We start from the raw sequence: 21,304 nt of genomic DNA, 5'->3' as shown, positions 1-21,304 counted from the left end.
CCAGTTAGACAGGATGCATTAAAGTAACACAGGATTCCCATTGTTTTGTACCAATTACGGAAAATCTGCCACAAATCACGAATAGGTTTTACTCACTTTATAGAGCCAATGATGGGAAAGACACTATTACCAGCACCACAGCCAACCTGATCCAAAATGGGGAGTACGTATTAATTTCCCACATTCATCTATAACAAATCACACCCGCCCCAGTGTCTGCTTAGCACCAAACAAAAACGCACCTCTAATATCCTGAGAGATGCCTGTTGGCCTGGAAAAGAGTGTGCAGCCTCTGCAGTTGGTCTTTCATCTTGGCAAGAGGAGGGCTGGCTTCCAACAATCTCTGCATGATTGGCCGAGGGAGGATGCTTCTGCACTGTGTGTGTGTCCCTGTCACAATCTGTGGGGTCTGGGCATGGGGCAACCTGCCCACGGTCACAGTCTTCTGTGCCAGTCCTGTCTGTCTCCATGGGGAGAAGCTCTGGGAACTCCACAAACAGCCACTTGCGATCTTTGAAGAACTTGTTCTGATGCCTCTCGTAAAAGTTTTCCCAGTACGTAGAAGCTTCTGTGTCATATTTGCCTGTGCGTGTGTGTGTGTGTGTGTGTGTGTGTGTGTGTGGGGGGGGGGGGTTTAAAAGAGGAAACATGAAGTAGGTTGAATGAATCCAAATCAAGAAGGCAGAATGTGTTTTTAATTACAGCATTCTTGCCTTGCTCCTCCACAGGAATTCTGGTGCTTGAATTTTCTTCTGCTCTCTGGCGAGCCTGCTCTTTCTCCTGGTCGGTCCACTGCACATGGTCCCTGTTAAGCATATGTCAGCAGGCTTAGTTTGAATGGTCAGCAAACATGTTACACAGATTTCAAAGCACTATTTAGTTTGGCTTTTTGCCCATCCATGCACTAATTATAACTATGCACAAAAGGGGACAAGTGCACACAACAGGATTTTTTTTTTGGTATGGTTAAGTATTTGATTAGTTCCATTACCTTTGTATTACAATGTCATGTGTTGTAATGTACTACATGAACTTAACGATATCAATGGATCATCTAGGAAGACTAAAGGTGTTAAAATATTCTAAAATACCACATGTTGTGCTGAAAGACGTCATCGGAGTTGGTAAGAATCCTTGCTCCCAACGGAGCAGGGGGTCGTCCTATCGTGCTGTTCAGTCTTCTCAGAAACATCGCGACTGATGTTCGGGACAGTCTTCGGAAACCACGCATTTTGTCTGTCAAGTTGACCCAAAAAGTAAGTAATCTGATAACAGACTGCAGGACATTTTTGAAGACAAATGGGTTTGTGCAGGGTCTCTGTTAATTAATATTATCATTAGCACAGTTCACCTGTAGGTCTAGCGACAAATAGTGGCACAATACTGTAACTTAATGGCAGAATAATAAAGAGCCTGACATCGTATTGGGTTGAGGCAAAAATGAACACATCTATAAATATTTTAGAATGTGTCAAATGTAATTGTGTTGTTGTCAAATTAACCATGTAACAGTGTGACAAGGGCAAAACGTGTGTAAATTGACAACATTTCATTGGATGCCTGCCAGAAGACCTATGCACTCGGATAAGGAAGTGAATTGTTGAAAACACCGTGACTACAAAAATGGAGGGTATCTGTCAAATGGCTAGCTAACAAAGTCAGACATGATCCTTTAAAATCAGAAAATTACATATTTGGAGAATCAGCGCGATGTCGACTGCAACCAGTTGTCAGGTAGCCTACTTTAAATGCACCTTGCGATGCTTCGACTGCGTTCCAAACGGTACTCTAAATAGGACTAGTTGCTAGTTATCTTTGCTGTAGTTTTTGCAGTGTCCTTAACAGTTTGCAGCCTGTGTCCTTAATCTATCGAAAGTGTTAATGTTGAATCCAGACAGCTACAGTATTTTATTCTGAATTGGCTGAATGTGTAGGCTACAATAAAACATTGCATTACCTTTTGTTTTTAGCAACCTAGCAAGCCAGCGGATTCTCGTGTTGTTCAAGACCAGCCCTCGTGTACTAAACGCCATCTAGTGCTGCCACAACGTAAAAGACAAATAAATGCGATTGACTTTTTGAGCCGGAGATCCCAAGGCATACCAGATTCTGGGACGTTGTCAAGACACAACCTGAATATTCTGAGGGGTATCGTGCTTCAGGTATGTGCAGGGTACTGTACCAGATACTGATAGTACAGTAATAACCCTACTCTTGATATACACTCAAGTTTGAAATGATTTACCAGTGATGATGGTGTGAAGGCTACAATGCTTACAAAAATATTCGCATTTTTTTTTGTAAATTCCAGGACAGTCGAAACTTCATCAAGGTCTGGACCAAGAGCTCGAAGTCCACAATACGTTATGAGAGTGGAAGGATCTATTTTGAAAATTACCAGCGCTGCTACAGTTGGTAATACGTTTGAACCGTAGAGAATCATTTAATTTCTAGAATTGTATTGAATCGTGTTGTATTATTTTCTAATAATCCCAGTAGACATGGAGTGTGGGTTATGACAGAGGTTCCTGTTTGGACATTAAATGACCTCTCTCTCTTCAGCCTTCCATCAGAACCTCAGCTTCTGTATGAGTTACCCAAGCGGGCCAAAGCAGAGAAAATTGAAGATGCGCTACTATGTCAAAGTCCACTTGTAAGGGAGGAATTTTTTCACTATTCTTAACTAGTCAGATTCCTTCAATAAACATCTCATATCAGCTCTGCATTCCCCAAGAGGTCAGACAAACCTTGTTCTGGGAGTCCTGGTCATAGATACATGACTGAAGATGCCTGTCTGAATGTTTGTTGTCAGCCTTACCATTCTAACATGTTTCCCCTCACAGGACAAAGTGTTGCCCACAAGGTCTGATCACAAACCAAGTCTCTTGGCGTTGACAGCCAACAATTGGCTGTATCGCTTGTCAGCTGAAACGGGTGAACAGCTGCAAAAAATCTTCTTGTCCCCACATCATAAGTTCAGGTAAAACGAGTTGGGAATCAGGTGCTTTTCACGTGACTTGTTTGGATCTTTATTACAGTACATGCATACATTCAAGTGAGCTTTTTGATGTTATAAACAAGAGGTCTTCAACCCTGGTCCTCAGGGACCCCCTGCCCTTATAAACGTATCATCTTTGACAGATACATCAGCTGGGATGTGGACCAGGAGACGTTTTATGTCAAGTCCACTCTTAAAAAGGCACCCTTCACCCAGCAGGTTAGTACTCCATCAGTCAGATGTCTGTATTCTTCTATAACTTACATCTCATCCATTTATTGTATCACTTAATGCTCAGTGTGATACTACAATAACTTTTTCCTCGAACTCCTAACAGGCAGGACTCAACCAGAACACCCTGGTACACATGGCTGTCTTCCACGTATCACCACTGCAACTTGTTGGTTCTCTGGAGATAAACAAGAACGTAAGATTTCTTCCCCTTCATAGATTTCACTCTCTCGATTTTAACCGAAACCATGGAGTTGTGTTGTGATTTTCATACGTGTGGCTTTGTCATTACAGGTATTTGGGAACACTGTCATAGATGTCAGTCTCTCTCAAGGAGTACTAGCTGTGTCTCACAGCACAAAGGTCGTAAAGCTCTATAGTTTTGAACACATCTTGAAAAAGGTATTGATTGAAACAATAACTTTGTTTTTTAAATATGGGACCATTTTGGCTGTTCGTACTGTATGACAGCCAACACCGTTTACTATGTATTTTCCTCTGCCAGTTCATGATGAAGAGATGGGAGCTTGGAGACCCATGCCACTTAAAGAGCACTGACGTTGTGGGAGAGGCACCTTGTGGTATTCCAGTCAATATTGACATCAAGGGTAGGTTATGTTCATCTTTGTGTCGGATGTTCCGACCATTAGAACTTCACCCCTCCATCTGTACTCTGTTACAATTGTAATCAAGGAACCGAATGCCCTGTTCTTTACTCTGCAGAAACAGAATGCCCTGTTCTTTACCCTGCAGAAACAGAATGCCCTGTTCTTTACTCTGCAGAAACAGAATGCCCTGTTCTTTACCCTGCAGAAACAGAATGCCCTGTTCTTTACCCTGCAGTAACAGAATGCCCTGTTCTTTACTCTGCAGAAAGCCCACCAGTGCTGTTTGAGGTGTCGTGCTTTGACAATGGTATTCAGATTGGAGGCCATCCATGGCACTACATCTACACCTCACGCCAAGGCGCCCACCACATCTGCTCACTGAAGGACAAAGCTCTGGTACTGTCTGTGTTGCTCTCTAGCATGACGGTGATCTGTGCTGCTCCCCTCAGCCGATTGGATATTCGGTTGCAAGTGGGTCAAACCCTGTTCAGTGACTCACTTCAGGAAAGACACAGATGGTGCAGACAGTTATGGTCCTTAGCTGCCAGGAGAGCTGTTGTATGATGGAGGAACAGACTTTAACCAGGATTTACAGCAAGTATCTAGATTCTGTAGACATTTCATCATGGCTCAAGAGTGTTCCTATGTGCTTAAAGTGATACATGTGAGAAGAAATGGTTGCTCATGATCATGGCTGGAGAGTACTTTTTATATTCAGGAAAACTTTATTCACACAGAAATTGCATACTCTGCTTTATATAAAAATACATCTCATGTCCTTCTGTGAAAGTAACAGGTTGCAATTTGAGATATAATCTGTGTCCATCATGACATGACTTTTTAAAGGCCCCGTCACACCATAACGTTCTGGTCAACGTTCTCTGAATGTTCTAAGCGTTCAATTTCGATCATTCTAGGGCGAGTGACTAACGTGTGTCTATTGCATGCGTTCTCTGCCGATCACCGACGATTAACGACGTTAGCGTCACCAGTGTCCACACAACGCTCTTCTGGCGCTATACCAGCGACCACGGACGATTACCAACGTTTCCTCGAACGTCATAGAACGTTGACCAGAACGTTAAGGTGTGACGGGGCCTTTAGGAACATTGTCACCTGTGTGATGGTTTGTGTTTTATTGTATTCTACAAACAAGGTCCATTTTCATGGAATTCAAGACATGAAAAGTTGCTCTCTGGAGTCTGACTGGATCTACTTCCACCCTGATGACTCAGGCAGGATCATCCATGTTGGGCCTAGCACCATTAAGTAAGATGACATCCCTTCCTGTCCTCTCAGTGTTTACCCGCTATCTGGTTATGGATGGGGAATCGTCAACTGTAAATTGTGTCATTTTCGTTTTTTCCCCAGTATGCTGAAGATCCAAGGTGGGCTAGAGACTAACATGTCATCTCGAGTAGTTCAGGACTTTTCCATCACAGCGCACAGAGATAACAGAGTGAGTTGAATCTCAGAAGATTCGTTTTTAAAGATTAGCATATTGTCTGTGTCAATTGCATATGTAAAATGATGCAGCCTTTTGTAAATATAATATATGTAATATAAATATTAATTGTTAAAGATCTTTAGTTGAGTTTTCCACTGGGTAAAAAGTTTTCCAATCCTCCGGAAATTGATTTACGCAAACCTTTTTGGTTGTGAGTTTTCCAGGCTGCTGCCCAGGTCACTGTGACCTCCTCGGGCCGTACGGTGAAGAGGAGATTCCATCAGCTGGATGATGACCCAGAACAGGAGGTACAGTGTCTGGCATTGCCTTTTCATCTAATATTACGGACAGAAAACTGTAATGGAAATGATGAATGTCTGACATGTTAAACTGGCTCAAGTATTTCAGCCTTCTCTGGCTGTATTTGCAGTATATTAAACATTCAATTGAATTGTTCATCCCTGTTTTCATAATTGGTTAATAATCACAAATTCCTTTACATTTACAACACGGTGATCCCATCTGCAGTGGGCTGTTCCTGCTCAACCTTTTTCAGAGTTAAATCTTATAGCTGACTTGCCTTTTGCTGTAAAATCGATAGACCTTCCGGATAGTTGAGTTTGAGGATGAACTGGACCTCCTGGCAGTGGTGGAGGTGACCAGCAGTGCTGAAGAAGGAAAAGCGCAAGTCTGTCTCCATGACAACCAGAGTGGGATGTTACTGAAGAGGATCCCTCTCATGGATTCCTGGGACGAGGTGAGCGCTTCAGTGCATGCCTTTAGATATCACGAGTGCAGTGCCCGTGATGTGCGTTTGGATGTCACAAGTGCAGTGCCCGTGATGCCCCTGGCGTGATGTAGCTGGTGATAAAGAGGTTGGTTGGTTTATTTGATGTTAACTTAATTGGAGTTGGTGCGCTTTCCGTAGTGCAGTGCCCACGGCTAATTGGTTTAAATATTTAAATGTATTGTTGCGTCTATATATTCATTTTTATTTGTTACGGAACGTCAACACTGCATGTTCTTGAAGCCTGAGCCATATACTTGTTGCATACACTGCCCGGTTCTCCAGATAAGAACCACAGACGCACTTAAGAACACACACAGATTCCTGGAATTATAGTTAGATAGCCCCTGAATGCTCACACTGTACAAAACGTCTCTGTCCTTGGCTTTGACTTTGCTTTTGATATCATGTTGCTGGGCTGGGATTAGGATTTGCAATAATGGGATTTTTTGTTTTGTTTCAGACCTACAGGCATGAACTGTTCTTCGATAAAGACACAATTGTTCATATTGGACAAACAAGGACCAACTTCTGCTGCAGTGTTTACAAAATCAGACACAGGACAGAGGAGCTAGATTGAAATGAGACTTTAGTCTGGACTCTAGACTAGAATTAAGGATTTCAAAGAACAATTTCTGGGTGTTTCACTTTCGAAAACTTGCCATGAACTACTTTTTAGTTATTGATGCTTTTGATACAATTTTTTGCAAGAATTGTTTATTTTACGTGCCTGATGTGTTGCCACATGCAGTTAACTTTCTATAAAACGCGTAATGTAAGTTACAAAACATCGGGGCTGTGATATAAACAGACTTTCTCCGACCACCGGAATTGACTGCACATCACCCATTCCTGTGAACACAGAAAACAAACTATGAGACACACATTGAAACATAAAACTTGAAAATCACCATACAATAGTGGGTTTGGTTATTATCTAACCTAACTAGTCAGTGAAACCCCGACCCCCGTGCTGGAATCTCCCGGGCCACACCAGGGTGTCATCCAGAAAGAAACCAAACTTGGAGACGGGCAGTGGGCACAGGTTAATACCGGATCACTAGTAAAACAAATATTTTGTAGAAAATTTTAGTAAAATCTGAATCTTGTTGATTGGCTACTACTAACCCAACCCCAAAATAAGTGACTGGTAACCGGGGTTTAAACAGCATCGGCTAAGCTGTCTAAATTTAATACAAACCCGTTGACCTGTTGAGGGAAAAGGATGAGCTTGGGGTACATCAGATCATATTCGTGCTGGACGTTTCCGTGAGGGATGGGCAATAACAGTGAAAGTGCCATAACTCACAATCTACTCACGCTCACTAAAACGACATGTGTGAGTGTGTCAGCATTCTCACACCATTTTCTCCTTGAATTTGCTGTTGTGGGAATCTATCCAATAAAACAGATGAAAAAAACTTGAATGTCAGAGGCAATAAGCTCTAGGCTATATATTCCAATATTCCAAGGGCCGGCATATATTCCAGCATGTGGAGAGATATTATTGCCTCCAGTTTTGATAGTTTGAATGTATTTCTTTTGAAACCCATGTCAATAATATAATTAAAACATATTGTTATCATATGCTAAGGTGCAACCGTTTCTCTCTCAGGCTGACACTGAGAGACTAATGCACGCTTTTATCACAAGCAGGGGTGGACTGGGGGAAAAAAGTGGCCCGGGAGTTACTGTCAGACTGGCCCACTCACTACGCGGCGCGTTGCCCTCTCAGTACATCGCACGTATCGACTAGTCAGTGGCCTACTTGGAAGAATACCCATACACTTAACATTATTTTGGATGATGAAAACATTCTCAGGGGGGGCCATTTTTTGATAATGATTAAGGCGACCAATTCAGTAGGTACATTAAGCAAGACAATTGTATCAATTTGTTCTTAGCTGATTAACTCATACAGCAATACCTTTTTGTCCACTAGATGACAGCACACATATTTCCCCTCTACCGGATGGGCGATACCAATAATTTTCTTATCGATCCGATACCGTACTTTCAAGACCAGTATCGTCGATATTGATACCGATACTTCTATGAAATATTTGATAGTTATTTATAATGCATTCTGAATGCCATCAGTTTGAAAGAACTCATGCTCTTTCAGTCATGACCGCAGCAATGCACTCGAATCTGCGCTGAGTGTGCTTTCACTGAGTGAGAGTGAGAGAGCGCGGCGCGCTGCCGCTGATGAACTCATGATAAGCACAGACACAGCGGAAGAAAACATAGTTCCCATTGACTTTCTTATGTAAGTACATTTCTATACTAAACGGCCTATTACTATTATTAAAAAATCTAAAATCACTTGTTTAAAAGAAATCCTAGGTAGGATCGATATTTTAAATTGAGAATCGATCCTTGATACAATGCCAGTATTGAAAATATAGATACTTTAGGATAGAGTAGCTAGTTACAGGTGGAAAGCTATGGAAGAAAGTTGCATACAGGAGCCTTCAGAAGCAAACATGATGTGGCTCCACATTACATGATCCCACTTTTTCATTATCCACACGTCTCAAATGTTGTATGATGTAACATAAAAACCCCTTGCCTATTCAGCCGCATACATTAAATGTACACAGAAAAACTTCTGATTTTGGAAATTTGTAGCAAACACTTAACCCAAAGTATCCAGGTGAGATGAGATGAGAAACTGGTGTTTCTAGCAAAACTTCAGCAATGAGTAGCAGAGCAGAACTAGGGTCTATGCAGTCTGAAGGAGCAGAACTAGGATCTATGCAGTTTGAAGGAGCAGAACTAGGATCTATGCAGTTTGAAGGAGCAGAACTAGGATCTATGCAGTTTGAAGGATTCTTTGAAACGAGCAGCTGCGGAGTTACAAGGTTTAGGACGGAAAAAAAACAAAACGAGAACCGTAACTGCTGGTCAAGTGAAGTGTGCCTGTGCTCTTACAGTATAGTAGCCTGTAACTAACCTACCAGATGATTTGTTGCATTTATAGAATATGATAGAGTGGAGGGGGTGTTGTTCGATGTTAAACATTAACTGTCATTGCCTTTATGTGATTTACAATCATTGGCTATTCCTTAAGTGAAAGTGAAAACCATTTTAATCTTGAATGTTTTTATTGATTAGGTGTGTCATGTACTAAAGTAAGGCTTCCATCAGTTCTCAGTAATCTTGGGAACCTGGCACACCATATCAAATGAAAAGTAACAAGTCTATATATCATCTACAGTTAAACTTCAAACCCCATGTTGGAAAAGTTACTCCTATGGCTTTCTTCCACTTGTGAAACATTGCAAAGGTGCTGCCTTTTTAAGCACAACAAAATGCTGAGAAACAAATCCATGCCTTCATCACTACTAGGGAATACTGCAATGCACTTTGGGGTCAATATCACCATAAAGTGCCTTTATAATTTCCACCCCAAATAATCTGAGATTTTCCATTTAACTTCACATTTGTTGTATTAAGGAGACCTTAGGCTGTTAGAAATGCATATTGGTCAAGCTCCAGCACTTTTTATAAATTAACTGCAATACGAGCACACCATAAAATATGTCCACCCTGTAATGGAAAAATTAATAGGATGGACAATGACAGGCCGGACATTTTTGGCTAAAGTTAGCATTTAATGAACACATGGTGTACCTGCAGTTAGCAAAGTTAGTCACTGTTGAAGCTGACTGTTTAAAATATGTATTTTGAATTTATACTAAGTTTTAATAAATATATATATTTTTAAAAAAATATTTCACAATGACAGGGGGGACATGTTAAGCTTGACAACACACAACTACAAACACAATATGGTGAAAATGAGGAAATGTAAGTGTAGAATCTTTATTGGGTGTGCAGCAGATGTTTTAACCTCCATTGAAGAAACACCAAATGGGGGAGGGGCTGTCACTGAGCACATCAGTTGGTTTCTTAAAGGGACGTTGACCCCAGAATAACAGGGTGAACAGCAATTTCAGGGACACATGCAAAATGCTTAATATTATTATGTAACTCAAATGAAAATATACAAAATGACTTGTTTTACTAAATAACTTGTTGAGGACAATAAGTACATTAAAAAAGTATAAACATTTTATGTAATTTAACCACTTTTTGGGATTTTGTTACAGTGAGACCCAGTCTCCTCTCCTATTACCAGACAAGCTGAGTGCCTTCTACGCTCACTTTGAAAGGGACACTGACCCCCTTGCAGTAGGGTTACCTGAAGGCCTAGCCAGTGGTGTGCCTAAATTAACTGTAGCTTCAAAAAGATCAACCCTCGCAAGGCACCTGGCCCTCATGGTATATTAGGTAGAGCCCTCAGGGGTTGCACTGACCAGCTAGCAGGGGTCTTCAGCGACATCTTCAACCTCTCTCTGCCTGTCTGTACTCTCCACCTACTTCAAGAGGACCACCATCGTCCCTGTGCCCAAGAACACCAAGGTCACCTGCATGAACGACTATCGCACGATAGCACCGACCTCTGTCATCATGAAGTCCTTTGAGCTGCTAGTCAAATCATTCCTTTTCTCCCCGCTGCCTCCCACCCTGGACCCTATGCAGTTTGCATGTTTTAGGGTCGGTATCTCTCAGCTGAACCACTCTTGTGGTACGTGTCCTCCATCAGATAGGTCATTGAGTGCTCTGTTAACTGCTTTTTGGTATTGAATGAAGAATGTGTATGAATATGGCATCTTGACTATTTGAGCTTACAGTGTCTTCAGAATGTTTCCATTACAACAGCTACCTTAGGAACATTGGCATTGCAAAAGCAGGGAGCATATAAATGCCAACATAAGACTCAAGCTTCTGGGTGAAAAACGCATTGACCAAATTTGTCTACCTAATGATAAAAAAAGAGTTATTTTAAGTAGGCCTATCTTGTTTTTCCCTTTTTTGAATAGAGGGTATTGTGTAAAATATTTGTTTCCATGCCCGCAGTGATTAGACATGTTTTTCCCTTTCGTTCACCTGGCCCATTTTCAACCAGATCAATCAGATGTTGATGTGTAATCTCTTTCCTGATGGTTCCCCTCTCTGCAGGACCCAGACGTGACGTGTGGCTCTGTACGGTCACCTGCACTACCAGACTGGGGAGCACAGGAAGGTTCAGGAGGGCTATGAGAGGACCCTGGACTTAGTGGTGGACGCCTCGGGTCAAAACGTTCTTGTCCTTTTTACAATCACTGTTTGACAGGAGACAGCGGGTGATGTAAGGGGTATAGGCAACAGCTTTCTCAGCTTGTCATGTTGTCGTGTTGCCAGGACGACTCTGTTCAGCCGCTAGTCTGGGGGTGCCTTGTTTCTCTCCCCTTCCCTCTCCTCACGTTATGCTGTAGTTCTTCCCTCAACTTGTCTTCCCATCCTGTCTACCCCTGGTCAGTTTGTGTACATGTATGGATGGGGGGGAATGCCTGGATGACAAACAATGCTGCCAGCGTGCACCTCAAGTATGGATGTGACCCTACAAGCTCACACCCAGTTATATTGGCACAAGCCTTAGGTGTGGCCTTACCATCACACCCTCTGGAGCCACACCCATTTCACAATAATACATACCAGAATACTATTAAGTGAATTGCACTTGTGTAATTACTACCAAAAGTTAGAGACAGTTTAACATTTCTTAAGAAGTCGAAACATTTTGTCTATTAAATTTGTGAAACAAATCCTGTGCAACAAACCTTGAAAACTGATGCGAATTGGCAAATGCTGCGAGTACTTTCAGTAATTCCTTCCAAGACTGTGTTAAGTGTTCTCAAGAGGATTCATGCACATTCCAGAATTCCCAAAATTGTATTTGACAAGGCTGGAGACTAATTAGCTTGCGTCACAACAAATCTACTTGAATTTGCTTGAAACAGTGTAACCTTGGCATACAAAGAAATAACAGTGAGTATCAAACCTGTAATAGACTAACCTCATCAGAATATTTTATTTTCTCTTGGCCAAACATAGATGTTTTGATTAATATTAGATTGATGTTTACAAACAACAGACATACTAAAATTTGAAATTGTATTTCTTTCAGCAAGTTAATGATGAAGTTTGTTCATGCTGGCCTCAATATACTGGCCTTTGGCTTTGCTGCTGTATCCATGGTAGCAGTCTTTGACTTCCATAATGCCCAAAACATCCCCAATATGTACAGCATACACAGCTGGGTGGGGCTGGCAGCTGTCATACTATACTCAATACAGGTAACTTACCTCCAACGTATTTCTATATGATAATAAATATATACGTTACTTATTCAACACTTCATACTTTAATCAAAGGTTTAGATCTGCATAGATATGTAAAATTTAGTAGTAATGGTTTATGTAAAATGTGGACTTGACCTAACTTTTATGATGGAAGGGTTGACAAAACAGTTCAACAGACCTTTACACGTATTGTGCAACCTGTTGCACCTGTTGTTGTGATTAAAGAGTACTCCCTGCTGGCAGACAGAATACATCAAAGTTTAGGTCTCCTGAAATCAGCACTGTCCTTGCTTGGCATCCGTAATTCCGCATTCGTGCGTTGTGTTTGGTTGCAGGAAAACTTGCTGTGGACACATTTAAGGTTTGTGAACAAAGTGGCCCTGTCTCTACTCGAAGTCTCTCCACTTAATATCCAGGGTGCTGCAGGTTTCTGGTTCCCTTGTGTGGCCTCATAGTTCACTGCTGTTGCCTTCGCCGTGAAGGAGGGTCTTTACAGATCGCGGGTACAACACGTGGCATGGGTCCTTTTCTGTCTCTTATAGCGTGACCTTTGCCCGCAAATGCCGATGGCTGTGTAAACATCAGTCCTCATCACCACATCCATTGAGCACATATTGTTACGGTACAGCAATGTTCGGACCTTAAAACGGACTCGTGAGGCAAAAAGTTTCAAAAGGTAGTTTTTAATGTTCCTTGTTCTAGCAGAGTTAACAATCTGGCAGAGTCTGAATGGTGAGCAGGGTCTACATAGATCGTTGATTGCTGATCTGCCACAGGTGAGGATGGTTGTGTACCCCGGGAGACTCAGCCCATGCACACACACATGGAATAAACAAACAGGGAGGGAGTAGAACACAGGAAAAAGAGAAACAGAAAGTGTCACAGCCAGGGGCGTGACACATATTAGGCAGCCCACTCACTTTGTCCCTTTCTCCCCCCCCTAGTCTAGCCTATCTTTGCTGTGGGATGCTGCTGTGGTCTCTACCCCTGATCTACAACCAAGCCTACACAACCCACCCCACTGTCATGCATGTATTCCACCCCATGTATGACAGCATGCCCGTCCTGATACGTGTAAGAGATCACCTGCGATGTTCCTGATAGTTTCCTCTCCCGTTCTCCTCCCTCTCCTTCTGCCACAAGCCCCCCCCCCATCCCCCTTCCTTCTTTTTCTATCCCTACCTCTTTACCCGGTCGGCTCCAAGCGGATTGACCCCTTGTGTGCTGCGGTTCTCCTTAAGGTTTCTTCCTGGACACAGAGATGTTTTCCTTGCCCCTGTTGTCATTGTGCTCTATGGAGGGTTCAGGCACTGGGCTCTGTAAAGTGCCATGAGGCAATTGTATTGTTTAGACGCTATATAAATAAAATGTAATTGAATGTAATTAAATACCCCAACAAAACAATAATACAATTACTGTATGCCAATGAAATGATTAAGCTTTTTATTTTTGTCTGCAGTTCACAGAAAGCAACAAAACATATACAATACATATGGTAAAATATGAAAACACAAAGCATATTTAGGTTTACACCAGAACACAGTATGTATGTGAACAGGTAAGTGTACGTGTGTGTGTCTATCAGTCTGCGTGTGTGTGTGTGTGTGTGTGTGTATTTCTCCCTCTGAATAAGCGTATGTGAGTGTTCTGTCTCTTCTCGAAGCAGTCTTGAGACACAAGCTGAACTTTTGAACATTTGCTGATGCCATCACACATGTTGTCTGTGAGCTTCATCGCATTATGTCAGTCACAAGTTGAGAATTCAACCTTTAAGTTACAACTGTCCCTGTGCTACAACTGCACTGTAATATATGATAATATAATACTTTATCATATGCAAGAATATTTCTAGAATGTATGGTCTTGCATTTTTTTAAGGAAATACACACAAAATAAATCATGTAAAACAAAATCGCTTAAAATTGTGTTAAATCTATTTTGCCTGTGTATACTTCTCTGGGCTCTACATAACACAACATGCCTTTGAAAGAATTGGTACTGTGTAGGACACACGTTAGCAGAAGAGGGACCAAGAGGAAATAATCCAGAGAGAGTAGGACAATATCAGGAAACTGAAGGATATATCTAGTTCCTGTTTTGCACAGCACAACTCAAGTCAATTGTTATTTAAGGAGTCATTGTTTTTCTTTTGTCCTGATAAAAAGGATATCTTTTAAGCATGAATCTTGGTACATCCGGTCTGTATTTTTGTTTTTTCGCAGCTACAGTCATCACTTTCTTCACAGGCAACACACACTGCAACTGCGCCTGCAGCATACTTAACAGCGCTTTTTATAGCGGGCATGGACGTATCCAGAACGAACTGACGTGTAGGTACAGGCATCCCATCAATACCATCGGTGGGCACTTCTCCCATCAGAGGGTCGAACTGCATACAGTTGTCGCATCTCTTTATAGCTGTGATCTGCCCATTTTGAGACCTGACAGTAGTTATACGAATATTGGCTTCGGCCCCGTGAGTACCTAGATTCTCAATGGCATGATGTTCAGCACAAGTGTTTATACCTCGATTCCCAACTCTTGGCTCAATATTCATATCCATCTCATTTGCAGTTTTTTCAAGGATTCCTTTCTGTCTTGGGAATTCACCGTAATGTCCTTTCCTAGCATTTGTTTTACTGGTGTATCCACTAGCTTTGCCTTTAGTGTCATACTCACTCATTCTGATCTCTTTTCTGCATCGTTCGTTTGTCCCGTAACTTTCCTTTCCCGTTTCCAGGTTTTTGACTTTCGTGCAAACGTGGTTATCTCCATTCACTTTCTTGCTTATTTTATCTAACTTCTTGCCAGTGTCAACAACATCCTTGGCGGCGTCCTTTCCAATTTTGCCTCTCAACACTTTCCTTTGCTTAGAAGCTTGATTCAGCTTCTTGGTGGCCTTTGCTGTACCAGCTCCGGTAAGAAAATCTCCGGTAACGGTGTATGCCACATTTATTGCTGAGTTGATAACACCGTGACCATCTCCCTTTTGACCAGATTCAATTGCCTGGTCGACAGATTCTATAATTCCATAAGGCTTACTTTCAATAGCAGATACCGTTGTATCGTACACAAGTCCACCTGATGTGCCTGCTAGTCCACCAAGAACTAATCCTCCTCCAACTCCACCAGTTAGAGCTCCAGCTCCCACCACAACCAATGTGCGACTGGCACCTTTCATGCAATCATGACCATGTTTCGTATCCCCAATTGCATAGTGAACTACACCCTTTATGTGCCCTAAAACAGGAGTGCTGTCAATGACTTGCAAAGATGAATTACCCATCTTCACCAGGACCCTCTTTGCTTCAGCTTCGTCACCAGCAATACCATGAACAGCTGCACGAACTGGAGCAGCAATAAGACTTCTCTCTGAATATTCCACCCAAGAATTCCCAGCATTCTCTACAAATTTTATGGCAGCATCTTTAGCGTCCTGGTCGTTTAGTATCTCTCCTACAAGAGCGCAAGAACCAGCTGCAACCATCTTCACACTGCTATCAACAACAGTGACGACTTCTCCGACCACCGGAATTGACTGTGCTGCACCCATTCCTGTGAACACAGAAAACAAACTGAGACACACATTGAAACATAAAACATGAAAATCACCATACAATAGTGGGTTTAGTTATACCCATATCATCTAACCTAACTAGTCAGTGAAACCACGACCCCCAGACTGGAATCTCCCGGGCCACACCAGGGTGTCATCCAGAAAGAAATCAAACTTGGAGACGGGCAGTGGGCACAGGTTAATACCGGATCACTAGTCAAACTAATGTTTTGAAGAAAATGTTAATCCAAAATCAGAATCTTGTTAATCGGCTACTACAAACCCGACCCCGGAATAAGTGATGGTAACCAGGGTTTTAACAGCAATCATTGCATCGGCTAAGCTGTCTAAATTTTATACAAACCTATTGACCTGTTGAGGTCAACGGGAAAAGAATGAGCTTTTATCACAAGCAGGGGCGGACTGGGGGAAAAAAGTGGCCCGGGAGTTACTGTCAGACTGGTCCACTCACTACGCGGCGCATTGCCCACTCAATGCATGGCACGTATCGACTAGTCAGTGGGCTACTTGGAAGAATACCCATACACTTAACATTATTTTGGATGATTACAAAGAAATTACATCATACATGTCATTTGGATCTACCAATTTGCCTGGATGGACACATGTAATTAAATGATACTGGCTATTGTTACACTTCAAGGTAGGTATAGTTTGCTAGATGAACAAGCGACCCATTGACCCATTCAGTAGGTACATTAAGCAAGACAATTGTATCAATTTGTTATTAGCTGATTAACTCGTACAGCAATACCTTTTTGTCCACTAAAGATAACAGCACACAACAGAAATATTTCCCCTCTACCTATATAGCTAGAATAGCTAGTTACAGGTGGAAAGCTATGGAAGAAAGTTGCATCCAGGAGCCTTCAAAATCAAACATTATCCCACATTTTCCTCATCCACACGTCTCAAATGTTGTATATGATGTAACATAGCTTAACAGGACACATGATATGTCCAACACAAAGAAGAGGGCAACATATAAGTCAAAACCAACTATATTTAGATTGATCTTGAAAGTATTGGCTTACAAAAGCAAAATAAGTCATCACATAGAAAATAACTCAGTGTCAACACAGTGATAAAAGTGAACATTCACACTGCGAAACCTATGAAAAGTGTCAGTGATATATAGGAATACCAGAGTCTGACCCTATGCCTCTCATGTCAGGCCTCACCCACCTCCAGATATGGACCAATAGGAAACCAAAGTATGAGCCTACCTGCATTTATGGACCAATAGGAACCAGTATGAGGAACATTCCTGTGTATATACACCAATAGGAACCAGCATGAGGAACATTCCTGTGTATATACGCCAATAGGAAACAGAATGAGGAACACGCCCCATTGTACCAAACTTGGTTGCAGTTCCACCAGAGCTAAACGGCTGAATTGATCTCTTTCGTCTGATTGTCGTTGAGAAATCTCAGATTTGATTGTAGTTTTTGCATGTTCAACATGGATTATAGGTTGAAAGTTGAATGAACGAGTATTTATGTCCTTTCAATTTCTTACAGGGTGAGTCGTTGTTGCCCATAACACGCTAGCATTCTGCATTCAGATGCAGATTTTCATGTACCGTTTAGCTGAAATATGAATAGTAAAAACTATACTATATAACTATATAAAATATATATAATATATAACTATATATATCTATATAAAAACTAAAAAATTCGGAATTCAAATTACTAGACCAAAATGTATATCCTGAGAAAAGTGGATTTTGAGGGGTACCGCTCCATAGATTCTCCATTCATTCTGCACTCGCTCGTTAGCGCCCTCACATGGAACCTCAACCAGTTCAGAACCCGGAAGTTTCCCGAGAGTGGCAGTTCTCTCTATATTAGACATTCTCTGGTTCTGGCTTCAGGGGCCTGAGGAGAGAGTTCCGGTTTAGAGGGGCCTGAGGAGGGAGCACTGCAATTGGACCCTTTAGACTGGCGCTGACGAGCCGTGGGGCCGCCATCTTGGAAAGGGCAACCGCTCCACTCAGCCGATTTGAGCAGGAATATGCTGCACAGTGCTGGTATCGTGTTTATTCTGATGCTAAGCAACTAGGGATTTGCCCTTTCCAAGATGGCGGCCGCATTTCTCATGCCCAGCAGCCAATGCGCCGTCTACTCTTTATTATGTCTATAATTTTCCCCATATTAGACATAGGCTGCTTATCAATCCGAAGAACGCTGAGAACGCAAGTACAATCTTTTGAAGAATGTTCTTGAAAGCATCCTTGGTAGAATGGTCTTGCAAGTCCGCAGGGACTTCTGGGAAATTAAAAGCGTTCTCGCTGGCCAAGTCACCATCCGATGAATCCTCGATAAAAGGGATCATGAACATTTCTGGGTATTTTTGGCGTTCTTGGTGACTTGTGTTCTTTGGATTGGAACCGACGCTGGTAGTGATTTGTGACTGACTGGTGAACTGTGGAAATGTCCTCGATAAAAAAAAAAATGCGCAGCCAGATGTCAAAAGAAATGCTTCTTTTAACAAGATAAATGAAATGTCAATCAGCATCCAATTGCCAGGTATAGCGAATTACATGTTGGGGTGGCACCAGGGGTGGCCAGTCTGATATCAGGGGGTCCAGTGCAGGGCCGTAATCATAGCACATGACACATCCCCCCCCAATATTCAAATCTGGTCAAAAAAATATAAATAAAATATAAATGTTCTATGCTATGACAGTCACCCACGCACACTGTCTGAAATTATCATAAAAAATGTAATTATATTCCTAATTAAACTTTTTTGTTTAAGTTCAGAGGGGACCCTTAGACTCCCCAGCAGATTTTGTCCCCCCCAATGTTGACTCCATGGCTATGGCCTTGGTCCAGTGCCATCCCAGCCACCCTTCTGCTTCCACGACTGATCAAGCTTAGGGTCAGAGAACTCTGTAAATGTCCACATGCACGCGCACTCTACCTCTGGGATCGATCACATTGACAGTTGATATTCAGGGGTGAGGACTTCTGACCAATATGTTTAAATGGTCTTACATGAAAACGTGTGTACCAGACAAACTTTGTAGCACAATGGCGTGTGATGTTTTGTCTCCTTGCGGCCGCAAGCAATAAAGCTTTCTTAACGTGTGCACCGACTGACTGTGCAAAGCTTGATAGATTAATATTTCTGACACCTTTGACTAGAAAATCGTCCAACATCGAGTGAAATTCTAAAACGGAAATGACACGATTAGAAAGTGAAACCCCCTACGCCGCATGGATTAAATGTTCACAGAAAACTTCAGATTTCGGAAATGTATAGCAAACACTTACCCAAAGTATCAGGTGAAATGAGAAACTGATGTTTCTAGCAAAACTTCAGCAATGAGTAGCAGAGCAGAACCAAGGATCTATGCAGTTTGAAGGATTCTTTGTAAAGAGCAGCTGCGGAGTTACAAGGGGGGCGCTGGTTTAAGAAGGAAAACAAAACGAAACGAGAATCGTAACAGGGCAAGTATTGGGCACTCTGGTTGGGCCGAACTCTCACTCCCCCCCAAAATGCCACTGCCTTACGCTTGAACGCGCGCACTACCTTCCTAGCGTATTTCTATGTGTGTAGATTGGCGAACCGAGGCGATTTTTACGAGTAAAATGTTAAGCCTAGGTTCCCTTGTCTTAGGCTTTGAGGAAACTGTCAGCTGTTTTATTCATGTTTCATTAAAATATAAGTTATGTCGCGCTGTTTTGGTTTTGGTTTCATTCTGAGAGCCTCTGCATTTCAGAGAAATGGCCTGACATAAATAACTAGAGATACCATTTCTGGGGAAATTGTGAGGGTGTGCTTGCGGCTGCCCCAGCTGCCCATACTCTCCTGGTGTTTACATATTTCAAAAAGCATTTAAGTGTATGACTACAGTTCTGACCATTGTGTTCCCTTGATAATAAGTTTGTAAAAATGACATGCATCACTCAGATGGAGGAGAGGTGATACTGGTTGGTTGGAAGAGAAGGAGGCCAAATGTAGCTCATGAAGATGCAGCGCTAGATAACTTATTAAATTGTAATCAGATATAAACAACTTGTTGGTTGCCCTATTATGTCCTATTATCGTCCTATTATGTAATTTGAACGCCCTGAACGGCATCATTTGAGTAATGAGGGCAAGCGCAGGCTTATTGATTACTTAAACGTTAAGTTTCATTATGCATGATAGAGGAGCCTAGTTAGAGAAGGATTTAGCAGTTTTATTATTACAAGCCTATTTTATTAATAATTTTCAGAGTAACCTCAAACCTTTCTTTTGTTTCTTTGACCTTACATTTTCTTTGAGGGCTTAGTGGTCTCGGTTTAACATCATTATTTATAGCGACATCATTACCGGACACTGTTAGCTCGCAATGTAGACAAAGAATGCCCCTGCAACAAAGTTGTAACTTAGTAACAAGTAGCCAGCTAGAAACCGAGCAGAAGTTTGTAGCCATATAAAGGCCTATATATATAGGCTACTTGATTTGGCTGCAAGATTCGCTGATTTTGAGTGTCCAAGATATGATGGATTCTGATATGTATCAACAGTCCAGCCATGTAGCTAAGGCTTGTCCGGGAAGAGTGGATTTTTTTTGTACGGCAAGTCTGGAAGATCAATTTAGGCTAGTGCCACTTGCCCCAATGCAATGGACAAGTTATTAAAACTCAAACAAAATAAAATGCAATTTTAGGCCTACTTCACGTTATGTGCCACTCATTACGTCTATCGATTTTATTTGAGCGAATTCTGCATCAGTAAAACCACCAACCAAAGATCTCTACAGACCAGCTAATTTCCTGCTCAACACTTCAACGGGGGCTTATTACTTGAAAGATGAATTAGGCTATTTACGGTCGTCTCAGTTACACTCTGAGGGTTGGGAAATACTGTGATTTGCTTAAGAAGGCAAATGGCTAGTAAAACATAACATTTCATAATAATTTCAGTAAATCAAGCAGCGCTGCAAGACCCAGTGAAATGTATATCCTACAGCTAAGCAAGGCTGAAGCAGGCTGACATGAATTATTTTCATGAACAGACAAAGTTTTGACATTGACAAAGTTTAGGCTGTGGCAGTGAAGTTCAGGTTAGTAGTCAGATACTTTCACCTATTGAAAAACTTTTGAGTAAGGGGAAAGCCGAACATGTTCCGTCGCCGTTTGACTTCCTAAACAGCTGTGGAGATGTTTTTGTTAGCTACTCATTAGTGTCTCGGGTAGGCTACAGCGTTGCAGTGAGCCGCCACACTGATTTGAAACCACAAGTAATGGTAATTTCACCAACAAATCGTTTATTAATGTCAAAATAAATCCTACAACAAAAACGTATTTGTGAGGAATGTTTATTTTAACGATTGAAAACAGATGCATCATGACCACTGTAGTATGTGTTGCCCGGGCAACAGAGGCTAATGTCATGATGCTAATGCTTCAGTGAAATAGTAGACTATCGTTTCCGAAAGTAGATGTGGGCCTACTTACTTAATA

At 41.8% G+C, this 21,304-nt stretch overlaps 1 protein-coding gene and 1 long non-coding RNA gene across 4 annotated transcripts; one reads left to right on the top strand and one right to left on the bottom strand.

Moving 5' to 3' along the window:
* The first annotated feature begins 1,578 nt into the window (after positions 1–1,578).
* dcaf17 (ddb1 and cul4 associated factor 17) lies at positions 1,579–12,455 on the top strand. 3 transcript variants are annotated; one of them, XM_084688806.1, is made up of 15 exons: positions 1,579–1,734; positions 1,971–2,162; positions 2,312–2,415; positions 2,563–2,653; positions 2,844–2,980; positions 3,142–3,217; positions 3,336–3,425; positions 3,524–3,631; positions 3,735–3,837; positions 4,103–4,233; positions 4,994–5,106; positions 5,209–5,296; positions 5,509–5,592; positions 5,886–6,041; positions 11,100–12,455. In XM_084688806.1, exons 1-15 carry the CDS (start codon positions 1,711–1,713, stop codon positions 11,178–11,180), a joined length of 1,578 nt encoding a protein of 525 aa, XP_084544932.1. In that variant the 5' UTR covers positions 1,579–1,710; the 3' UTR covers positions 11,181–12,455. The 3 variants fall into 3 exon arrangements, with proteins under 3 accessions (XP_084544932.1, XP_084544931.1, XP_084544933.1); XM_084688805.1 differs by lacking the exon at positions 11,100–12,455 and adding an exon at positions 6,535–11,087; XM_084688807.1 differs by lacking the exon at positions 11,100–12,455 and having other exon boundaries at positions 5,813–6,035.
* A 1,233-nt stretch (positions 12,456–13,688) lies between these two features.
* LOC146235081 (uncharacterized) lies at positions 13,689–19,261 on the bottom strand. The gene is made up of 2 exons (XR_014741609.1): positions 19,124–19,261; positions 13,689–15,817 (listed from the first exon to the last, which is right to left on the bottom strand). It is a non-coding gene; the product is annotated as an uncharacterized LOC146235081 (long non-coding RNA).
* Positions 19,262–21,304: the final 2,043 nt, after the last annotated feature.

The sequence above is a fragment of the Hypomesus nipponensis genome, chromosome 23, assembly GCF_054491055.1.
Source record: "Hypomesus nipponensis isolate SF chromosome 23, ASM5449105v1, whole genome shotgun sequence".
Lineage (NCBI taxonomy): Eukaryota > Metazoa > Chordata > Actinopteri > Osmeriformes > Osmeridae > Hypomesus > Hypomesus nipponensis.
Note: the sequence above shows the minus strand (reverse complement) of the source record. Positions and strands in the feature narration are given on the sequence as shown.

Bases quoted from the DNA above. Each gene is read 5' to 3' on its own strand.
- dcaf17 (XM_084688805.1), top strand. From the start codon at position 1,711: ATGTCGACTGCAACCAGTTGTCAG. The intron at 2,416-2,562 runs GTAATACGTTTG...CTCTCTCTTCAG, and splicing joins TACCAGCGCTGCTACAGTTG to CCTTCCATCAGAACCTCAGC. The intron at 4,234-4,993 runs GTACTGTCTGTG...TCTACAAACAAG, and splicing joins CACTGAAGGACAAAGCTCTG to GTCCATTTTCATGGAATTCA.